The sequence below is a fragment of the Lupinus angustifolius genome, chromosome LG19 (assembly GCF_001865875.1).
Source record: "Lupinus angustifolius cultivar Tanjil chromosome LG19, LupAngTanjil_v1.0, whole genome shotgun sequence".
NCBI classification, from domain to species: domain Eukaryota; kingdom Viridiplantae; phylum Streptophyta; class Magnoliopsida; order Fabales; family Fabaceae; genus Lupinus; species Lupinus angustifolius.
In genome coordinates, this window is record NC_032027.1 from 9,320,617 (window position 1) to 9,338,335 (window position 17,719).

The 17,719-nt window shown below is 34.0% G+C and overlaps 1 protein-coding gene across 1 annotated transcript; it reads right to left on the reverse strand.

Annotated features, from left to right (window-relative positions):
- LOC109334540 (cleavage and polyadenylation specificity factor subunit CG7185-like) lies at nt 11,998-16,345 on the reverse strand. The gene is made up of 2 exons (XM_019570366.1): nt 14,017-16,345; nt 11,998-12,520 (listed from the first exon to the last, which is right to left on the reverse strand). The coding sequence occupies exon 1, from the start codon at nt 16,216-16,218 to the stop codon at nt 14,212-14,214; it is 2,007 nt and encodes a 668-aa protein (XP_019425911.1). The 5' UTR covers nt 16,219-16,345; the 3' UTR covers nt 11,998-12,520; nt 14,017-14,211.

The following is a 17,719-nucleotide window of genomic DNA, read 5'->3' on the forward strand; positions in this document are numbered from 1 at the left end:
TCAATGTGATCTCTTCCAGAAACAATGTCCTAAAATTGATCACTCCCACTCATCAAGTCATTCTCAAGAAATTTCACATTTCTTGATTCCATAATCCGAGTGCTATGTGATGGACAACAAAAATTATACCCTTTGGACTTTGCAGCATATCCAATGAAATACCCACTAATGGTCCTCAGGTCTAGCTTCTTCTCTTATGGGTTATAAATTCTCACTTCAGATGGGCATCCCCAAACGCGTATATGTCGAAAACTTGGTTTCCAACCTTTGAATAACTCAAAAGGCGTCTTCGAGACAACCTTGCTTGGAACTCGATTTAATATATATGCTGTCGTCTTTAGTACCTCAATCCACAATAATTGAGGAAGTTTTGCATTACTCATAATACCTCTCACCATGTCCATTAAAGTTCGGTTTCTTCTTTTTGCTACACCATTCTGATCTGGAGAACCAGACATAGTGTATTGGGCAACAATCACATGTTCTTGAAGAAAGTTCGCAAATGGACCAGGTGCTTGTCCATTCTTCGTGTATCTATCATAGTACTCTCGACCCCTATCAGATCTCACGATTTTAATTTGTTTTCCACATTGTTTCTCTACTTCAGCCTTAAAGTTTTTAAAGGCGTCCAAAGCTTCACCCATAGAACGAAGTAAGTAGAGATACATATATTGTGTATAATCATCTATGAAGGTGATAAAGTATTTCGTACTACTTGCATCCATGTCTAGACAACAAATATTTGTATGTATTATTTCCAATATGTTTGAACACCTCTTAGCATCCTTTTTAGACTTGTTAGTTTGTTTACCCTTACTACAACTAACATAAGTCTCAAAATCAGCAAAGTCCAAAGTATTGAGTACTCCTTCATTTACTAATCACTTAATTCTCTTAATGGAGATGTGTCCTAATCTCCGATGCCACAATATAGAGGATTCCTCATTCATAATACATCTTTTTAAACCAGCAGTAACATGCATAAAGTTATAAGCAGTATCATTTTGTAATTTAATATTGTAAAGACCATCACACAATAAACCATAACCAACAATGTCAGTTTTATTTGATAATGAAAAAATAGAACCTGAGAAAATAAAAGTAAATCCCAAAGGTGCAAGTCTTGAAACTGAAATTAAATTCCTATAAAAACTAGGTACATAAAAAGTCTTTTCTAAACGTAAATCAAAGTAGCTGCTTAAAACCAAACTACATGTCCCAATAGCCTCGACATGTGAACTTAACTTCCTGCCTGAATAGATGTATCGTTCACTTCCCACCGGCTTCCTTAGGTTTCCCATACCCTGCAAGGTATTGGAAATATGGACTGTAGAACCAAAGTCAATCCACCATGTGTTATGATTAACATTAATCATATTAGATTCATAGCAAACAAGTGCAATTTGAATAACTTTCTTGTCGAGCCAGTTCTTAAACTTAGCGCAGTCTTTCTTCATGTGTCATGGCTTCTTGCAGAAGAAACACTTGGACTCCTTCTTTATGACTGGCTTAGGAGCATTATTGCCCTTGTTTTTGGCATGATCCTTCTTCTTCTTTCCATCAAAGGTCAAGTTCATTCTCCCTCTTCCATCACCAATCCTTCCTCCTCTTGAACACACATAGTCAACAATTCATTGATTGACTACTTATCCTTATGTGTGTTATAAGATATCTTAAAAGGTGCGTATTGGTCAGGCAGAGAGCACAAAATATAGTGAACCAGGAAATAGTCTAACATAGTAACCTCTAAGGTTGCCAGCTGAGTCGCTATATCCCTCATGAGCATGATGTGATCACACACACCTCTTATCACTATGAGCCTTATGCATGAGAATTGCATAATTAAGGTGCTAGCAAGCGCCTTATCAGATGTGACAAACTGTGCATAAATGACTTTCAAGATATCTTTAACTTTAGTATGCCTATCAACAGAACAACGAATACTATCAAAAAAATTTGTATTTATGAACATCACGGAGAGACGGTTAGATCTCTTCCATTTTTAATAAAGGTCAACAACATCCGGAAGGCTAGTTTCAGTAATAGCCATTGGTTCATCTTTCCTTATGGCATAGTCGATATCCATCTAGCCCAAATGGAGAAGAATTATCTCCCTCCAAACCTTATAGTTGTCACCTCTCAACTCGGGAACATCACACTTAATATCAGAAATATTCGCAAGTTGAATAACTGCAAATTTAAACACACATACTCATTAAAAAAATGAGACAAATAAAGTTAATGTTTTACCAATGCAAAACATTTTTAATATATGAATCTAGTGACATAAAACTTGCATATGGGCTAAAATTCTACTCAGTCAAATTCTTAATTTAACTACATGATAAAACTATTTAAATTATGTTCCATTTCTCAATTCCTGTGGGTAAATGAATAAATATTATTTAACATTTTATCCTAATTAATCATAGAAATATAATAAAATTCATTTGGATAGATCTTATTACATTACACATGATTAATTACAATTAATATTTTAAAACTTAATACATAATCCTAATTAATTAAAGATGTTGTGGCTTCTCCCTAATTAATCAAAATTATATTAATCACTTAACTTTAAATAGTTCTTAATAAAGAGCTAAACATTTGCATAATATTATGAATAATGCAAATTCATTTAATAACACTACATATATAATATCCAAACATATATGAGTTGATCATAAAACATATATTCATTTCATGATATTGCATAAAATATCAATGTATAATAGACTCACGGTATCGAAAATTGCATATTCACATATTTTTATAAATGAATATGCTTATTAGTGGTCCTCTATGCCATAAAGTAAAAGGATATCAAAAGGACAATAATCATTTTATCACTTATTTCATAAAGTAATTATATCACTTTCTAGTTTGGCTTTCGGTGGTCCTCTGTCAAATATTCACAAGATTAGCAACAAGACAAAGTGGCATTATTTTATAAAAATGGAGTCATCTTCTACCTTCAGTCGGATCACTATGACCCGGTTATGACCCATTTTCTCAACATGATGGTTTCTCCATTAACAATACTAAAATCAACGATATAAATCATAGAAAACTTAGAAAAAACAATTTCCATATGATTTCTGGTCTTAAATGAGATTAAAAAAGTCTAAATACATATAACCCAAATTCTGAAATTTTTGGAATCTCAACCAGATCAACAAATTAGGCAAGGCAAGATGCATAAACAAGCTCTGATACCAAATATAAGATGACTCAATTTACATTGCATAACAAATGCTAAAAAATATAATAAAATAAAATACAATATAAAAATCAATATCAATATTAAAAAACAACATGACGCACAAATAAATAGAAATTGCTAAACTTGAATTACACAATTTACAAAATAAGTAGTACACAAATGTCAAGTTTTATACAACAGTTTTAAGTTATGGTGATGATGTGAAGAGTTATAGATTTTGGTGGAAGAGTAAAAAAAGGAGAGAGATAAAATTATGATGGGGTAAAATGGGAAGTGGAAAAATTGAAAAAAAAATAAGCTAACAAAAAATAAATCAACCCATGATTTTGGAGCTTATACTTTTGGCTTATTTTTTCAAAACAAATTGAGTTTATAATTTCATTTGGTTGCTAAACATACATAGTTTATATTTAAAGTTTATTTTTAAAAAAAATAAGCAAAATCTAAAAAATATAAGCCTTACCAAACATGCACTTGATATTTTAAAAGGACATTGACTAATTCAAGTTTACCACGTTTCTATAAAATGTAATAATAATGGTATCATTATTCCATTTAAAATCTCATTTAGCACTCATACACACAAAACATATAGAAATCGAATATCATTTTATTTTAATAAAGATAATGTGAAAAAGGAGATTGTGGAGAGATAATGAAGGAATAAAAATAACTTGCACACAATGTTCATTAATTTAGAGAACATTTATGATAAGGTATCTAAAGAAGTTTTGTAGAATGTTCTAAAGAAGAAATGTGTATGAATTGTCTACATTCGAGCAAAGAAGGATATATATGATGAAGTTAAGATCAACTTGAGAGCACAAGATGAGGTTTGTGAAGATTTTTCTATTCTCACTAGACTACATCGAGAGCCAACATGGAGGCTCTACTTATTTGCATTGGTGCGAGTAAATCCAAAAACTAGTACCACAATGTCTGCATTTTGCAGATGATAGAAATGTGGAGACAAGATTTAGAAACACATGACTCTTGCATAAGTTGAAGTAAGACACAATGTAAGTTTAGAAATAGTCGGACAAACTATTGTAGAGGTAAAGGTTGATGATCAAATCATACCACAAGTCACTAGATTTAAATCTGTTGGGTCAATCATACAAGACAATGAGAAATTGACAAGCATGTTGAATGAAATAACAGAGTACTACGAGTGTCATGCGTGATAAAAATGTATCGCTTAAGTTTAAGGGGACAATTTACCATACAACTACAAAAATTACAATGTTATATGAGACTATGGATGTTGGGCGATAAAATATTAATAAGAAATAAACTCTATGTAACAAAGATGACGAGAATGTTCTGTTTGATGAGTGGAAATACTAGAAAATAAGATTGGAAATGAATACAATATGGAGAAATTTGGAGTAGCTCTTATTGTATAAAAGATGGTAGAATAACATCTTAGGTAGTTTGGGTATGTCTGGAGAAGACTGATAGAAGCCACAGATAAGAAGTGTAAATCAAATGGATGTTAGTCCAATTCCTAGAAAAAAGGAAGCCAAGAAAAACCATAAACCGAATGATTAAAAAAGAATTAGAGCTGAATGATTTGTCAATAAACATGATTTATAATAAAGTATTATGATGTTGTTCATTTTATGTAACTAATCACGCCTAGTGTGTTTAAGCATTGGTTGTTATAATAATAGTATTGTAACTATCTTCAACTAATTTTAAATATTTCTGAAGTTGGAAGAATAAAAGACCTTAAATTTTAACATTATTTCAATGGCTTTTCAATGTTTATATTTTAAGTAATGAGGGATATTTATTTTAATCATTGGCTGGGGGGACTATGACTATAGGTAATGTCACTCAAACAAAATCGTTAATGCAACTTACATAAAATGTTGTCGCCCCTCAAAAATAAGATTGATGTTCCTCAAAGATAATGATGTGTAAAGAAATGGATTCATATGTTTTATTCCTCAAAACTGTATTATTTATATACACAAAAGTTGTTCCTAAAATCTAATCAAATCTGTTTACATATCACCTTTAGATTTGATTTTAGGATAATAACAACTTAATCAATCTAAACAAATTTGTTTGCATATCACCTTCAGATTTGATTTTAGGATAATAAGAACCTAATCAATTTAAAAAATATGTTCACATGAATTTTGTTTGTTATTACCGCATTACCCCCTCAAGTAGAAGTATGGAGATTCATAATGCCAAACTTGTACACGAAGGATTCAAACTATAGTTTTTCCAAAGCTTTGGTTAAGATATCTACGAATTGCATTGACAAATCTAGGCCCTAGAGTCAGGGTGTGCAACATGTTGAAAATTAAAATAGTGAATATCACCACTTATAAAAAATGAAAATACTAATGTCAAAACTACAAAATTTATACAGATTTAATCAAATAAATTTCATATTTTATAATCAATCTCTATGTGATTTTAATTTATATTTTGAAATTATTGAATGTTCAATTATTATTGAACACTTATTGCTAAATATAAGTCACTAACAATTATTTGTCCATGCATCTCATATTTGATTATGCAATCCATTTTTTACAATTTTCATAGTTGAAAAAACTGTTCCTTCAGTTGTATTACTAACTTCAAAAGAGGATAAACTAATGGGTAAACAATGTATCTTTTACTTTTAATCAACTTATCTTAAAAGATTATTGATTCATTTTATATAAGCAAATTCAACACTTTCAATGTGTCTTTCTGTTTATTAAACTTTGTGGATGTGGATAGGAATACTACTTATTTTCCTAATTTACTCCTTTTATTTTAATAAATTTCATTGCTGATAAAAAAACAAATTCAATATTATTATGCATATCAATGATGTAAGTCTCAAGTTGATTATCAAATACCATCAAATCAATTGAACAAAAATCACCTGGACAAAAGTTTGTGAATTTAATCAATTTTTCTATATCAAAACTAGAGAATAAACCAGTTAGACTCAAATAATACATACAAAAAAGCACATGTGTATTTATCTCAGGAAAATGATCATGAAGTTCTTTAAGTTACTATCCATAATATTATAAAATATTTAATACAATAATGATTATTTGTTTTCACGAAGCATCTCATGTCATTTACAAAAAAAAAATTATGTTTGCAAGGTTACAACTAATATACATATTTTTTTAAATCCACGATGTGCATTTGCACACCCTGAAGTACACACAACACTGTCAATGGCGAGTTGAGCAGTAGTAGAGACATAAGTTGGAAGAATATTATGGTGGAGGACTTCATTATGAACAAACTGACAATCTATTTCTATATGTTTGGTGCGTTCATGAAATATTGAATTTTTAGCAATGTGCAAGGCCGCTTGACCATCAAACTGAAGAATCATAGATTTGGTATGAGCGACGACAAGATTGGAAAGAATCCCTTTTGACCATTTGAGCTCGCATGTAGTAGTTGTCATGCACCGATACTCAGTTTCAACCGAAGATTGAGAAACATTGTGTTGTTTCTTTGTTTTCCAAGAGAAAGGGGATTGGTCAAATTGGACCAGCCAACTAGTAATAGAGCAGCTTGTAAGAGGAAAACTAGTCCAGTCAGAGTCGCACCATCCATGAAGCTGGAGATCACAATTATAAGAAAGCAATATGTCTTGACCAGGATTGCCCTTGAGAAATCGAACCACTCTAAGGGCAGCTTCTCAGTGCTCAATTCATGGTTCTAGCATGAACTGAGATAGCGTGTGAACACTGAATGAAAGCTCTAGATGTGTGAAACATAGATAAATCAATCACCCAACCAAATCGATGATAATGTTTAAGGTTGGCAAGAAGAGTTCCTGTAGCAAGAGACAAACGATGATTTTGTTTTAATGGGGTGCATACAGGTTTAGCACCAAGGAGGCCAACTTCAGAAATAATATTGAGCGTGTACTTATGCTGACAGAGAAAAATACCCATAGGATTGCGAGCAACCTCAATACCCACTTCAATGTGTCAAGATCTTTTATGTGGAAGCATTCGTTGAGGTATGTTTTAAATCATTTGATGGATGAGGAATCATTACCGACAATTATTAGATCGTCCACACAAACAAGAACAACAAGTTGAACCCCTTTTTGATGCAAGGTGAATAGAGAATAATCAAGACATGATTGCTTAAATTCATAAGATACAAGTGCATTAGACAATTTAGTGAACCAACAATGCATATCTTGCTTTAAGCCGTACAACATTTTCGAAGTTTACACACCATGTTTTTGTTTGAAACGAAAAAACAGGAGGCAGACGAATAAACACTTCATCATGGAGATCGCCGTGTAGTAATGCATTGTGTACGTCCATTTGATAAAGTTCCCATGATTTGGCTGCTGCCACTACAAGAACAGTTTGCACTATTAGTATTTCTGTGACAAGAGCAAATGTTTCAATGTAGTTGATGTCTTTTTCTTGATGATTTCCGAGCACATCTAAACGTGCTTTAAATCGCTTCATGGTGCCACCAGAATTGTACTGGATGTGATACACCCACTTGCATCCAAGAGCTTTCTTCCCTTGAAGCAATAGTTGCATGCTCCATGTATCATTATGTTCCAGTGCATCAATTTCAGCTTGGATGGCGTGTCTCCATTGTGCATTCTTTATTGCCTCATGAAAGTATCGGGGCTCTTTTCTATAGTTATTGATGAAAGGAAGTGTCTGTGTGACAAAAAGAATTTGTCGCAGTTTACATAGTGAACAATATAATATAGACTACATGAAGGATGTGATGGAGATGATGAATTAGGGAAAAGACTCAACTTTTGCACTATGTTTGTTACATACCCTTAAAGTCTCATTGATGACTGTTTTACATTATGTTCGCGTCTAAGTAATGGATTTTCATCATGATTATTGGGCATTATGGTGTCTAGAGCAAGGTTCAGTACTTATAACCTCTTGTTGAGAGCAAGGTCAGTTGGTGTTTGCATGTCATTAAGGTCATTGTCCACCATATCATCAATATGCAAAGAATGAAAGGTTTCTTTCTTATTTTTGGAATACTGATATGGAAATTGATTTTCAAAGAACTGCACATCCCATGAAACAAAGAATTTATGAGTCTCTAGATCATAAAATCTCAAACCCCGTTGCCCATATGGGTATCCCACAAAGGCACATCTACGACTTCCACTTGAAAATTTGTCGTCATTGGTGGTTGATTGTGAGTGAAGCATAGAGAACCATACATGTTATTGTAGGATGGTTCTTGTCCAAATAACGCTTCATATGGTGTTTTACCTTTTAAAATTGTGTTTGATGTGTGCTTGATCAAATAGTCTGCTATCAACATACACTCTCCCCAAAAATCAATAGGCAAATTACCTTGGAACAGTAAAGCTCATGCAACATTGAGAATATGATGATGTTTGTTTTCGACCCTCCCATTTTGCTGAGGTGTCCATGTACATGAAGTTTGAAACACTATCCCATGATCTAGAAAATAATTTCTCATGCAAATGAATTTAGTTTTGTTACCACTTCTCACATTTTTAATTCGTTTGTTATATTGATCCTTGAAATATAAGGTTGTTTCCTCTCAGATAAGGTTATTGTCCCTTAAAAATAAGGTTGTTACCCCTAAAACATAAGTTAGTTTCCACTAAAATTATTGGGTTGTTGCCACTAAAAGAAAAGAAATGAGAGAAATTGGCTAGAATTTGCATCAAAAGAAAGAGGTAGAAGAGAAAGTTGAGAAAAATCATTCACATGGTGTACTTTTTCCAAAAGTTGATGGCTCTATTTATAAAGTTGAGAACTACTCAAGTGTATGAACTAGCCAATGTTAGGCTTTATTTCACATTTTCACAATATGAATGTTAGAACTAAATATGAGTAGGTTGTCTGCATAAAGAATATCATAGTGCAAATACTATTTATAGATATTTAATAAATGTATTTGTCACTTTCATTTACTTGAAATCCATTGAGACAATTAAATTGTCAAAATTTTCATGTTATTTCTTAGGTGATCGATTAAGATCATATCACGACTTATCTAACTTACGGACCTTATTTTCTTCTACGTGTATTATAAACCCTTCATATTGCTCTATGTAGATTTCTTCTTTCAATTTATTGCTTACAAAATATAGCATTAACATCGATATGGTGTACCACTAAATCATGAATCACACCAAGCAATATTAATACCATAATGGAGGTTAATATGGTGACTAGTTAAAATCATTAAAGGAATTTATGTTGTTTTTTTCCTAAAAAAATCATTGGCTACAAATCTATTTTCTTTTCAAAATCTATTTACAACTTATAATTTTACAACAAGGAAACAAGTCTACTAAACAAGACTTCTTACCACAAATCTACATCCAAAAAAGCCAAGGTTTCTTGGAGACTTGAATGATCTTTCTCTAAGGTATAAGTCATTTAATAGGATCCATAGACTATAGTAACTCTTGCTATTTTACCTCTACTAGGTTATATTTCTATGTTTTTAGTCATCATAGCCATGGGAATGTTACTATTAGAAGTTTCCACACTATTTCTCAATTTAAAGTGAAGTTGTACTTCAATGGAAGTCATTTGACTCCATGATAACATACATGTTTAGGAGGTAGAGGCTCAAAGGATGAATTTTAGTGATGGCCTACCCAATATCATACTTTCTTGATTCAATCATAAAAGTACTCTAATAATCTTACAACTCATTAGAGAGTATTAAGAACAAAATTCTTACATAAGAAATCATCCTCATTAGATAGGTTTAATTCCTTAATAATTTTATCATATTCACATTGTTTGCTTTTTCTATCACATGGAGATATCATAATTTTAAAACAAAGGCAACTTCTCTTAAAATTAAGAAGAGCATAATAACTTTTTATTTTTTTGTTGCCATCTTTTGAATTTAAGCTGAAACAAAAAATATTTGTTGATGCCAATAGCACAACATCTTAGAATTTTCATTATCAAATTAAAAATAATAATTATTCTACTAGATATATTATTAGATTAAGTCATAAACTAGGTTGTTTTCTTTAAGATATTTATAGTAGTGTTAAAAATTGTGCAAACAAATTATCAACAACATTTCCAAAATAAAACAAGTCATATAATCACTCCATTGTGGAAACTATTCTAAAATTACACCCTCATTGTGAATTTTACCACTCAGCGATATGGCTAATTCCAAACCCACATACATGGTTATTAATATTGTATTGGTCATCAAACTGATTAGGATACTGATATATTGGTTCAACCAGTAGTTCACTAACTAAACCGCGTATCGGTGAAGTTAGATATACATATATAATATATTAACATTTATGTTGAGAAATTAATAAAAAAAACCAATAATTTTTTTTTATTTTCATTAAAAAATTAATTTTAAATAAAAATTAGTCAGTATAATTTGTACAGTTCAATTGAAAATCGGCAATAGTTTTGACTAATATTTTTTACAACCCTGCCCACATATATAACAAATGTAATGACTATTGTTACTTAGCAATATGGCTACCACCACCCAACAATATAGTCAATGTCCAAAATATAATCTACCCAATTTCAGATTTCATATTTTTTTTCAATTTCACTCTATGTTCCAACACATAGCTTCTGCTGTAACATACCAATGCTATAGTGACACTTTTTGAAGTAGTTATATTCTATTTTCCAATTTTAAGGTGCAGGAGCTGAGACCACTACAAGAAGTGGCAATGGTGTTACTTCACAGTCACAATAGGAGGTTAGATATTTGCAGCCATTGCATTATGTATTACTCTCCTAAGGATGATGCCAAATTGCTCTTTATTATCAATAAACCATCTATTGTCAAAGGGATACATGCCGCATAAATCAATAATCGAGATGATCCATTAATCATGGCAAATCTATTTAGTTAGCTCCAAAACAATACCAGGGTATCAAACATAAACGTTCATATGAACTAATATCAGTTATGTATGACCAAGTATTTCAGCATAAACCATCAGACCCAAGAAGCATAAACAAAGCAGATAGTCTAACAACAATAAGTAGGGTCATAAAGAGCCCACATCTGCATGGTTTTTAGCTTCAATTCAATCCATAACTTGGACGAAAAAACAAATTCAAAGGGAGAACAATAAGTAGGGCAGGAAATGATCCCATTTCAATGGTTTGTAGAGAGAGTTCAATCCTTATTTTGAATGTAAAATTAAAAAAATTAAGGGAAAGAAGAAGCAAATGAAAATGATCACATATAAAGATGGAAAAAGTTAGGCATCCTCTACTAAAAAATTCCATGATTCAAATCCAGAAAATAACTTATTTGTTACCATTCAGGTTGAACCTTACTTCCTCTGATCCCACTAGGTTGTCCATTTTATTTTCCTTTTAAATTTTAATTACAAAAATATCACATTTTGTTTCCCGTTTTCAAGATTTTGTAGAGAACCTATACAACATACTGTTATTTTCTTTAATCACTAGCACAATCCTAAAAAGGCGGTACGAATCTTTCAACTAGTGGATTCTGGAAAAGGTAGATATAAGCAGCCCATCTCACAAGTGGAAAGACTATTTCCAGCCTACCTCATGGTCCCTGAGCAACAACATTAGAGATGATGTTGGCACTCTTGTACTAGCACGATCCTATCAACTAAAATTGAAGACAAGAAAACAAACACCTATATGTATTGAAGACTCTGCAATAAGAGACATCAGCATACAAAAAAACCTCCAATTTTCAAAACTTGGATTATATTTGACAAGTTACAAACAAGACGAGACCATAACAACAAACTGGAGGCAGATTGGATCATTATCACAAATTTAATATCAATATATATACATGAGAACAAGATACAAAATTCCTACAGCTTTGAATGATTACAGTAATTGAATGGTTAGCTCTCTACATACTACACAATATATGCATGCTCAGCCACTATAAGTCAATGCTACTAAAATTTTAGCTAAAAAATTACAAAAAAAAAGTGGGAAAAGAATGATACAGTAGCGAGCAAATCAGAAAAGGCACATTATCAACATCCTCTGCTAAAACCTAGAACATCATTCAAACATTAAGTTCTAAACACTGCCAAATTTCAGACTTTAGCAAGTTAAACTCATTACAACAACAATGATGATTCAATCATGTGCCAATAACTGAAAGATAAATGTAAATCAAAAGCTAGTAACTTCATAGCATATGTTCCACTTCTCAATGTAATAAAATGATTGTCATGACTTGGATCTCCAATATGGAAGGCATATGATCCTCAAAAGAAACCAGAGTTTGAATGAACAGTTTCCTTTCTCAAAACAATTGTCCCTACATAACACAGAAGCCCATAACAGTAAAAGTTGCAATTCAGAAGGCATTAACAATAGCAAGTGTAATTCATATCCAGGGGAAAGAATACTATCCTACATCAGATACACAGTGTAGTAGGAAATTTACAAGTTTTGGGGTATGAGGTTGGGGGATAAGCCAAATTGACATCTGCTTAGTAATGTTAGATATACAGAGTTTCTTCAACCACACAGGCATTCAAATGGGTGGATAAAAAATTTCACTTCTTATTTTACGTAATAAATGTTCAGCTATTCATTTAATTATCTCTGATGTTTCTGTTTCAAGACAGTTTGTTTATCTTTTTTAAGCTTTTAATTTTGGAAAACTGCAAACCAACAATTATAATCACAGAAATGACTACAACTTCAAATTTCTGGGTAATATTAAATAGAAATTGATAAGATTAGGCCTAAGCCTAGCATTAAAAATGTGTATAGAAGAGGAAATATGTAAGTCTAGTTAGAGATTTCCTAATTGTAAGCATTTACTAAAGTCTCCCTAAGCAGTTAGTTTGTTAGGCTTTCTATAATAGTTTGTTAGTTACGCTATAAATAAGGACCTAGTCTCTTGAAGGAAGGGGAGTTAATTGAGAAGTAAATTCTGATTGTGGAATCAGGGAAAAGGTCGTGGGACCTTTTGGGGAAAGGTCGTGGGACCTTTTGTACATCTCAATTCTTATTCTTCTTTCATTCTTTCTAATAATATTCTTGTTCTTCATCCCAACCAAGAATCACATTGATTCTTGTTTAGGGTATTGTTTTCCATTAATTCCTTTCTTTCTTCTTGATCTTATCAGAAATCCTCAAAGAATGACCCTGACCCAAGCATATTTAACACCAGTATTTCTACAAAGATCCTTCGGCAGCTCAGGTATGTCTTAACTCTTAAGAAAGCAGTTTATCAAAACTGTTCTCAAACAAATAACGAAACAAAAGATTCAAATATATGGAACTGGCCAGGCATATCATTCTTGGAAATTTTAATTTTGTGGGGGAAAACAAGCTTACCACCTCCAGCAAGCGATAAAATTAAAATTATTTAAACTTCAATGTTTATAAATTATATGCATACCTAAATCATAATTTCTTCCACTCAAAACAAGTGTAGGCATTAGTATATGGAACCACAGATAAATACACAGCCACATGTGAATACTTTGACATGATCACATACAATGGGTGTAGATCTACCACGTATAGATAATTATGTTTACAGTTACATGACTAACAAGAGGCATAGTGGGAGGGGATAACAACAGTAATGAATTGGCTAGCAAACTTGTCCTCTATGGTTAAATACAAGTTTAAGCTTACAATTACATCAGTATCAAAGGAAACACATATAACCAAATGAAACACATTTACTAATATCGATCATAGTAAGTGCAGCAGGTGGTAGCAAACAGGTATAGAAAACAAGATAAATATAACCAAAAACACAAGCATCCAAAGAATTGAAGTGCTAAAACTAACCTTGCTACCATATGGACAAAACCATGCTTCTTGCAAGAACCAGAACAAGTGATTGAAATAAAACAGCTGCTCAACAACTTCTGGACCAGACAAACTGAAACTGAGAAACCAAACAATCATGACAAATCCTCTTTTCGGTAACCATTCTTTTCTTCCACAATGGAATGTATTCATACAAACAATTAGTATATATAGTCACTCAGAGGTAAGCCGCCGCCTCTTCCCATAATCAGCATCTCTTGACCTAGAATGGTGATCATCCTCTTGTGATAATTGTGATTTGCTACGAGCCCTAGATGACCGACCTCTTTCCCACTCATCCTCATGCTCTGCTTCATGGTCTCTGTGCCTATGATGATCTGCATATCTGTCCCTGTCATCCTTGTACCTGTCACGCTCTCGTTCCCGATCCCTTTCACGACCACGATCACGGTCTCGAGATTGTTCATGACCCCTGACTCGTTCTCGGCTCATTTCTCTATCATCATGATGCCTTCTTTCTGACCATTCATTGTCATGGCCCGTATCTTTCTCTCTTGGTACATCTCTCTCATATCCTTGATCTCTATCATCCTTATGCCTTCGCTCAGATGTACCAGACCAGTCCCTTTCCGGCCCTCTATCTTTTTCCCTAGCATTATTAGTCCACCCAGTTCTATCATGACTTGCCTCACCATATTGATGGTCGGACACAGCTTCCTCCACATAACTTGATTCACCAGCCTTGCCACCACCATGCTCTTCACCACCCCATCCACCCATGCTTGGATCCGGCCACATTCCCATATTAGGCCCATCCATACCAGATGTGGGCATCATCCCCATACCATTCATAGGCATCCCTCTTCCGAAAAAGGCTGGATTAACATGAGGTGCTACTCCAGGTAAACCAACACCAGGGAATGAAGGCAACATCCCAGAGAATGGAGGTGCAGGACCACCAGGAAAACCTCCATAGCCACCCATTCTACCCATGGGACCACCAAATGCAGGATCAAAACCCTGATTCATCATCAACTGTGGATGCATCATAGGCGGGGTAGCACCAATACCCTGTCCAAAGCCATTCCCACCATTTCCCATCATACCTCTACCACCCATCCCACCGCCCCTATTCCTCATCGGATTAACAGGGCCCCTATTCCCCATCCCAGGATTGTTCCCTCTTCCCCAGTTACCTCTTCCATAACCTCCTCTATTATTCCCATCTCCACCTTGGTAGTTCCCCGTTGTTGCAACATTACTACCACCAGGCTTCGGCCCCACATCGGCAACAGGGCCCCTCCTTACCTGCTGGGGAGCAGCAGATTGGGTACCCTGCTGGTTCCTATTAACCTGAGCCTCTCCCATTTTCTTAACCGTATAGGGCGAAGCGTAAGCAACAACACATGGCCTCCCATTAAACATATGCCCATTCATCCCTTCCTTACAAGCAGTTGCAACATATGATTCGAAAAACTCAACCTGACAATACCCTTTGGACTTCCCACTGGCTTTCTCGTCAAAAAACTTGACCTCCTTGACAGGCCCATACTTACAAAGCACAGCTTCAAGCTCAGCATCAGTAGTCCACCAATGCAAATCACCGACGAACAATACAGTGCCGCCGCCACCAGCACTGGCAACAACAGCGCCACCTCCTGATGTATTAACATTACTACTAACATTAACATTATTCACAACCTCATTTCCACCAACCCTATTAAGATTTCCACCACCTTCCCTCGCTAAACCCTCATTTCCGACAGTACCAACAACTCCACCAATTGGTTGATGCACTCCAACACTATTATCATTACCAATCTGCTCCTCAACTTGGCTCAATTTCACAGATGCCTGTCCTAATTCAACCCTAATTCCACCTCCACTGACTGATCCTTTCACACTAACCTCATCTCCTATGAACCCTTGATTCTGCAACCCATCAACGACCCTATCAGAAACTCCTCCTCCAGTGGAATCTTGGGGCATGGATGCTGAGTGTGACTTAACATCGTCATTTTTAAACCCTGAATCGTTGTTGATTTTGTTGTTGTTGTTGTTGTTCAAGGATTGAAGGAACCCTTCGCCGACATTGACATCGTTGTAAAGGTCATCGTAATCATCGTCTTCCTCAGCCAAGAAACCGTCGTCGGCAACAGCGGATATAGCTTCGTTACGGTGGAACTGATCCATTGGATCTCCGCTCTCGCCTTCGTCCATTGATTCTCTCTCTCTCTGTGTAGTTATAGTGAAGAGTAAAATCAAGAATAAAGTAGAAGAAGAAGAAGAAGGTGGAATTCTAAACGCAGCGTCGAGAAGGTGAGAGACTCTGATTTCGGAAACAAACCTAATCAAATACTAAATGGATTTCTCTGTAATGCCCCTTTCATTTATTCATACAGATCCATGGTAAGTTCTAAAGCTCACATTAGTAATTTATTGACGTGAGATTTATACATTGTTTAATGAGTGGCTTTCTCTTTCAAGTTCCAGTGTCTTGTACTAAAGAATTGGTACGACTAGCCATATTGTAGGTATTTCGAGAACTGGTAGTCAGATTGTGAGAAAAGAATTGGTACATGTTGTCATATTGTGAACATTTTAAGAATTAGCACTAGTAGTCACATTGTGGTGGGTGTATTTGAGATCCGTTCTTACAGTGCAGTAAGAATTCGATAATAGATATATGAGTTGTTTTATCTTGGGATAGTGCGGTTAATAGTCTACTTGCACATTTTGGACAGTGTCACGAATTGTCTTAAAGAGGGTGACCTGGCCGTGACTAAGCCATCAAAGTATTATTCGTGTCATTTAGAATTGTTGCAGGCTACGATATCAAAAATATTAAGACGTTTGTACTGTAATGACATTCATAGATAATATTACTGGACCAAACAACTTTGACCTGAACAAACCATTTCGGTTTGATGTGACAAATTTTAAACGGTGGCAACATAAGATGAAATTTGTCCTCACTATTAGAAAAGTTGTCTACGTTCTGAAAACAGATATCCCAGTGGTGCCAGAAAAAGATGAAAAAAAGGAAAGGGATAAATTGGCTATTGAAATAGCTCTTTGGAATGAAAGTGATTAATTGTGTAAGAACTTCATTCTAAATGAGTTGTGTGATGATCTCTATGATTACTACAGCTCATACAAGTCTGCCAAATTAATTTGGTATGCAATTGAGAAAGAAAGAAATATGATAATAAGGAAGCTGGAAAAAATAAGTAAAATATAATGTTAGCTATTACCTCAAGTATCAGATGACTGATAATAAATCAGTAGAGTCTTAGTCCTATGGGATACATAAAATTGTTCATTAAATCATTTATGATGGTATGTCGTTATAGAGTTAAACACCCAGAGCCTGTGAATGTGTATTCGTTGGGTATGTTGTAAACAGCAAGGCATATAGGTTTTATGACCTTAACATAAAAATGATCATTGAGCCTAAACAATGTAGATTTCAATGAAAAAGAAATTACATTTTAAATCGAGGAATAGTGGGGGCACATCAACTAATCACATACGTGTGATTAGAGATAATGATAAAAAATGAAAGGTTTGAAATAGAACCTAGAAGAAGTAAAAAGGCAACGACTACTTGAGAGTATAGACCTAATTATATGATCTATATATTGGAGAAGAAACCATCAACTCTCCAAGAAGTTTTGACTTCTTTGGATGTTGATTTGTGGTAAGAAGCCATAAATGATGA

Excerpts from the sequence above, each read along its gene's own strand:
- LOC109334540 (XM_019570366.1), bottom strand. The coding sequence starts at position 16,218 with ATGGACGAAGGCGAGAGCGGAGATCCAATGGATCAGTTCCACCGTAAC.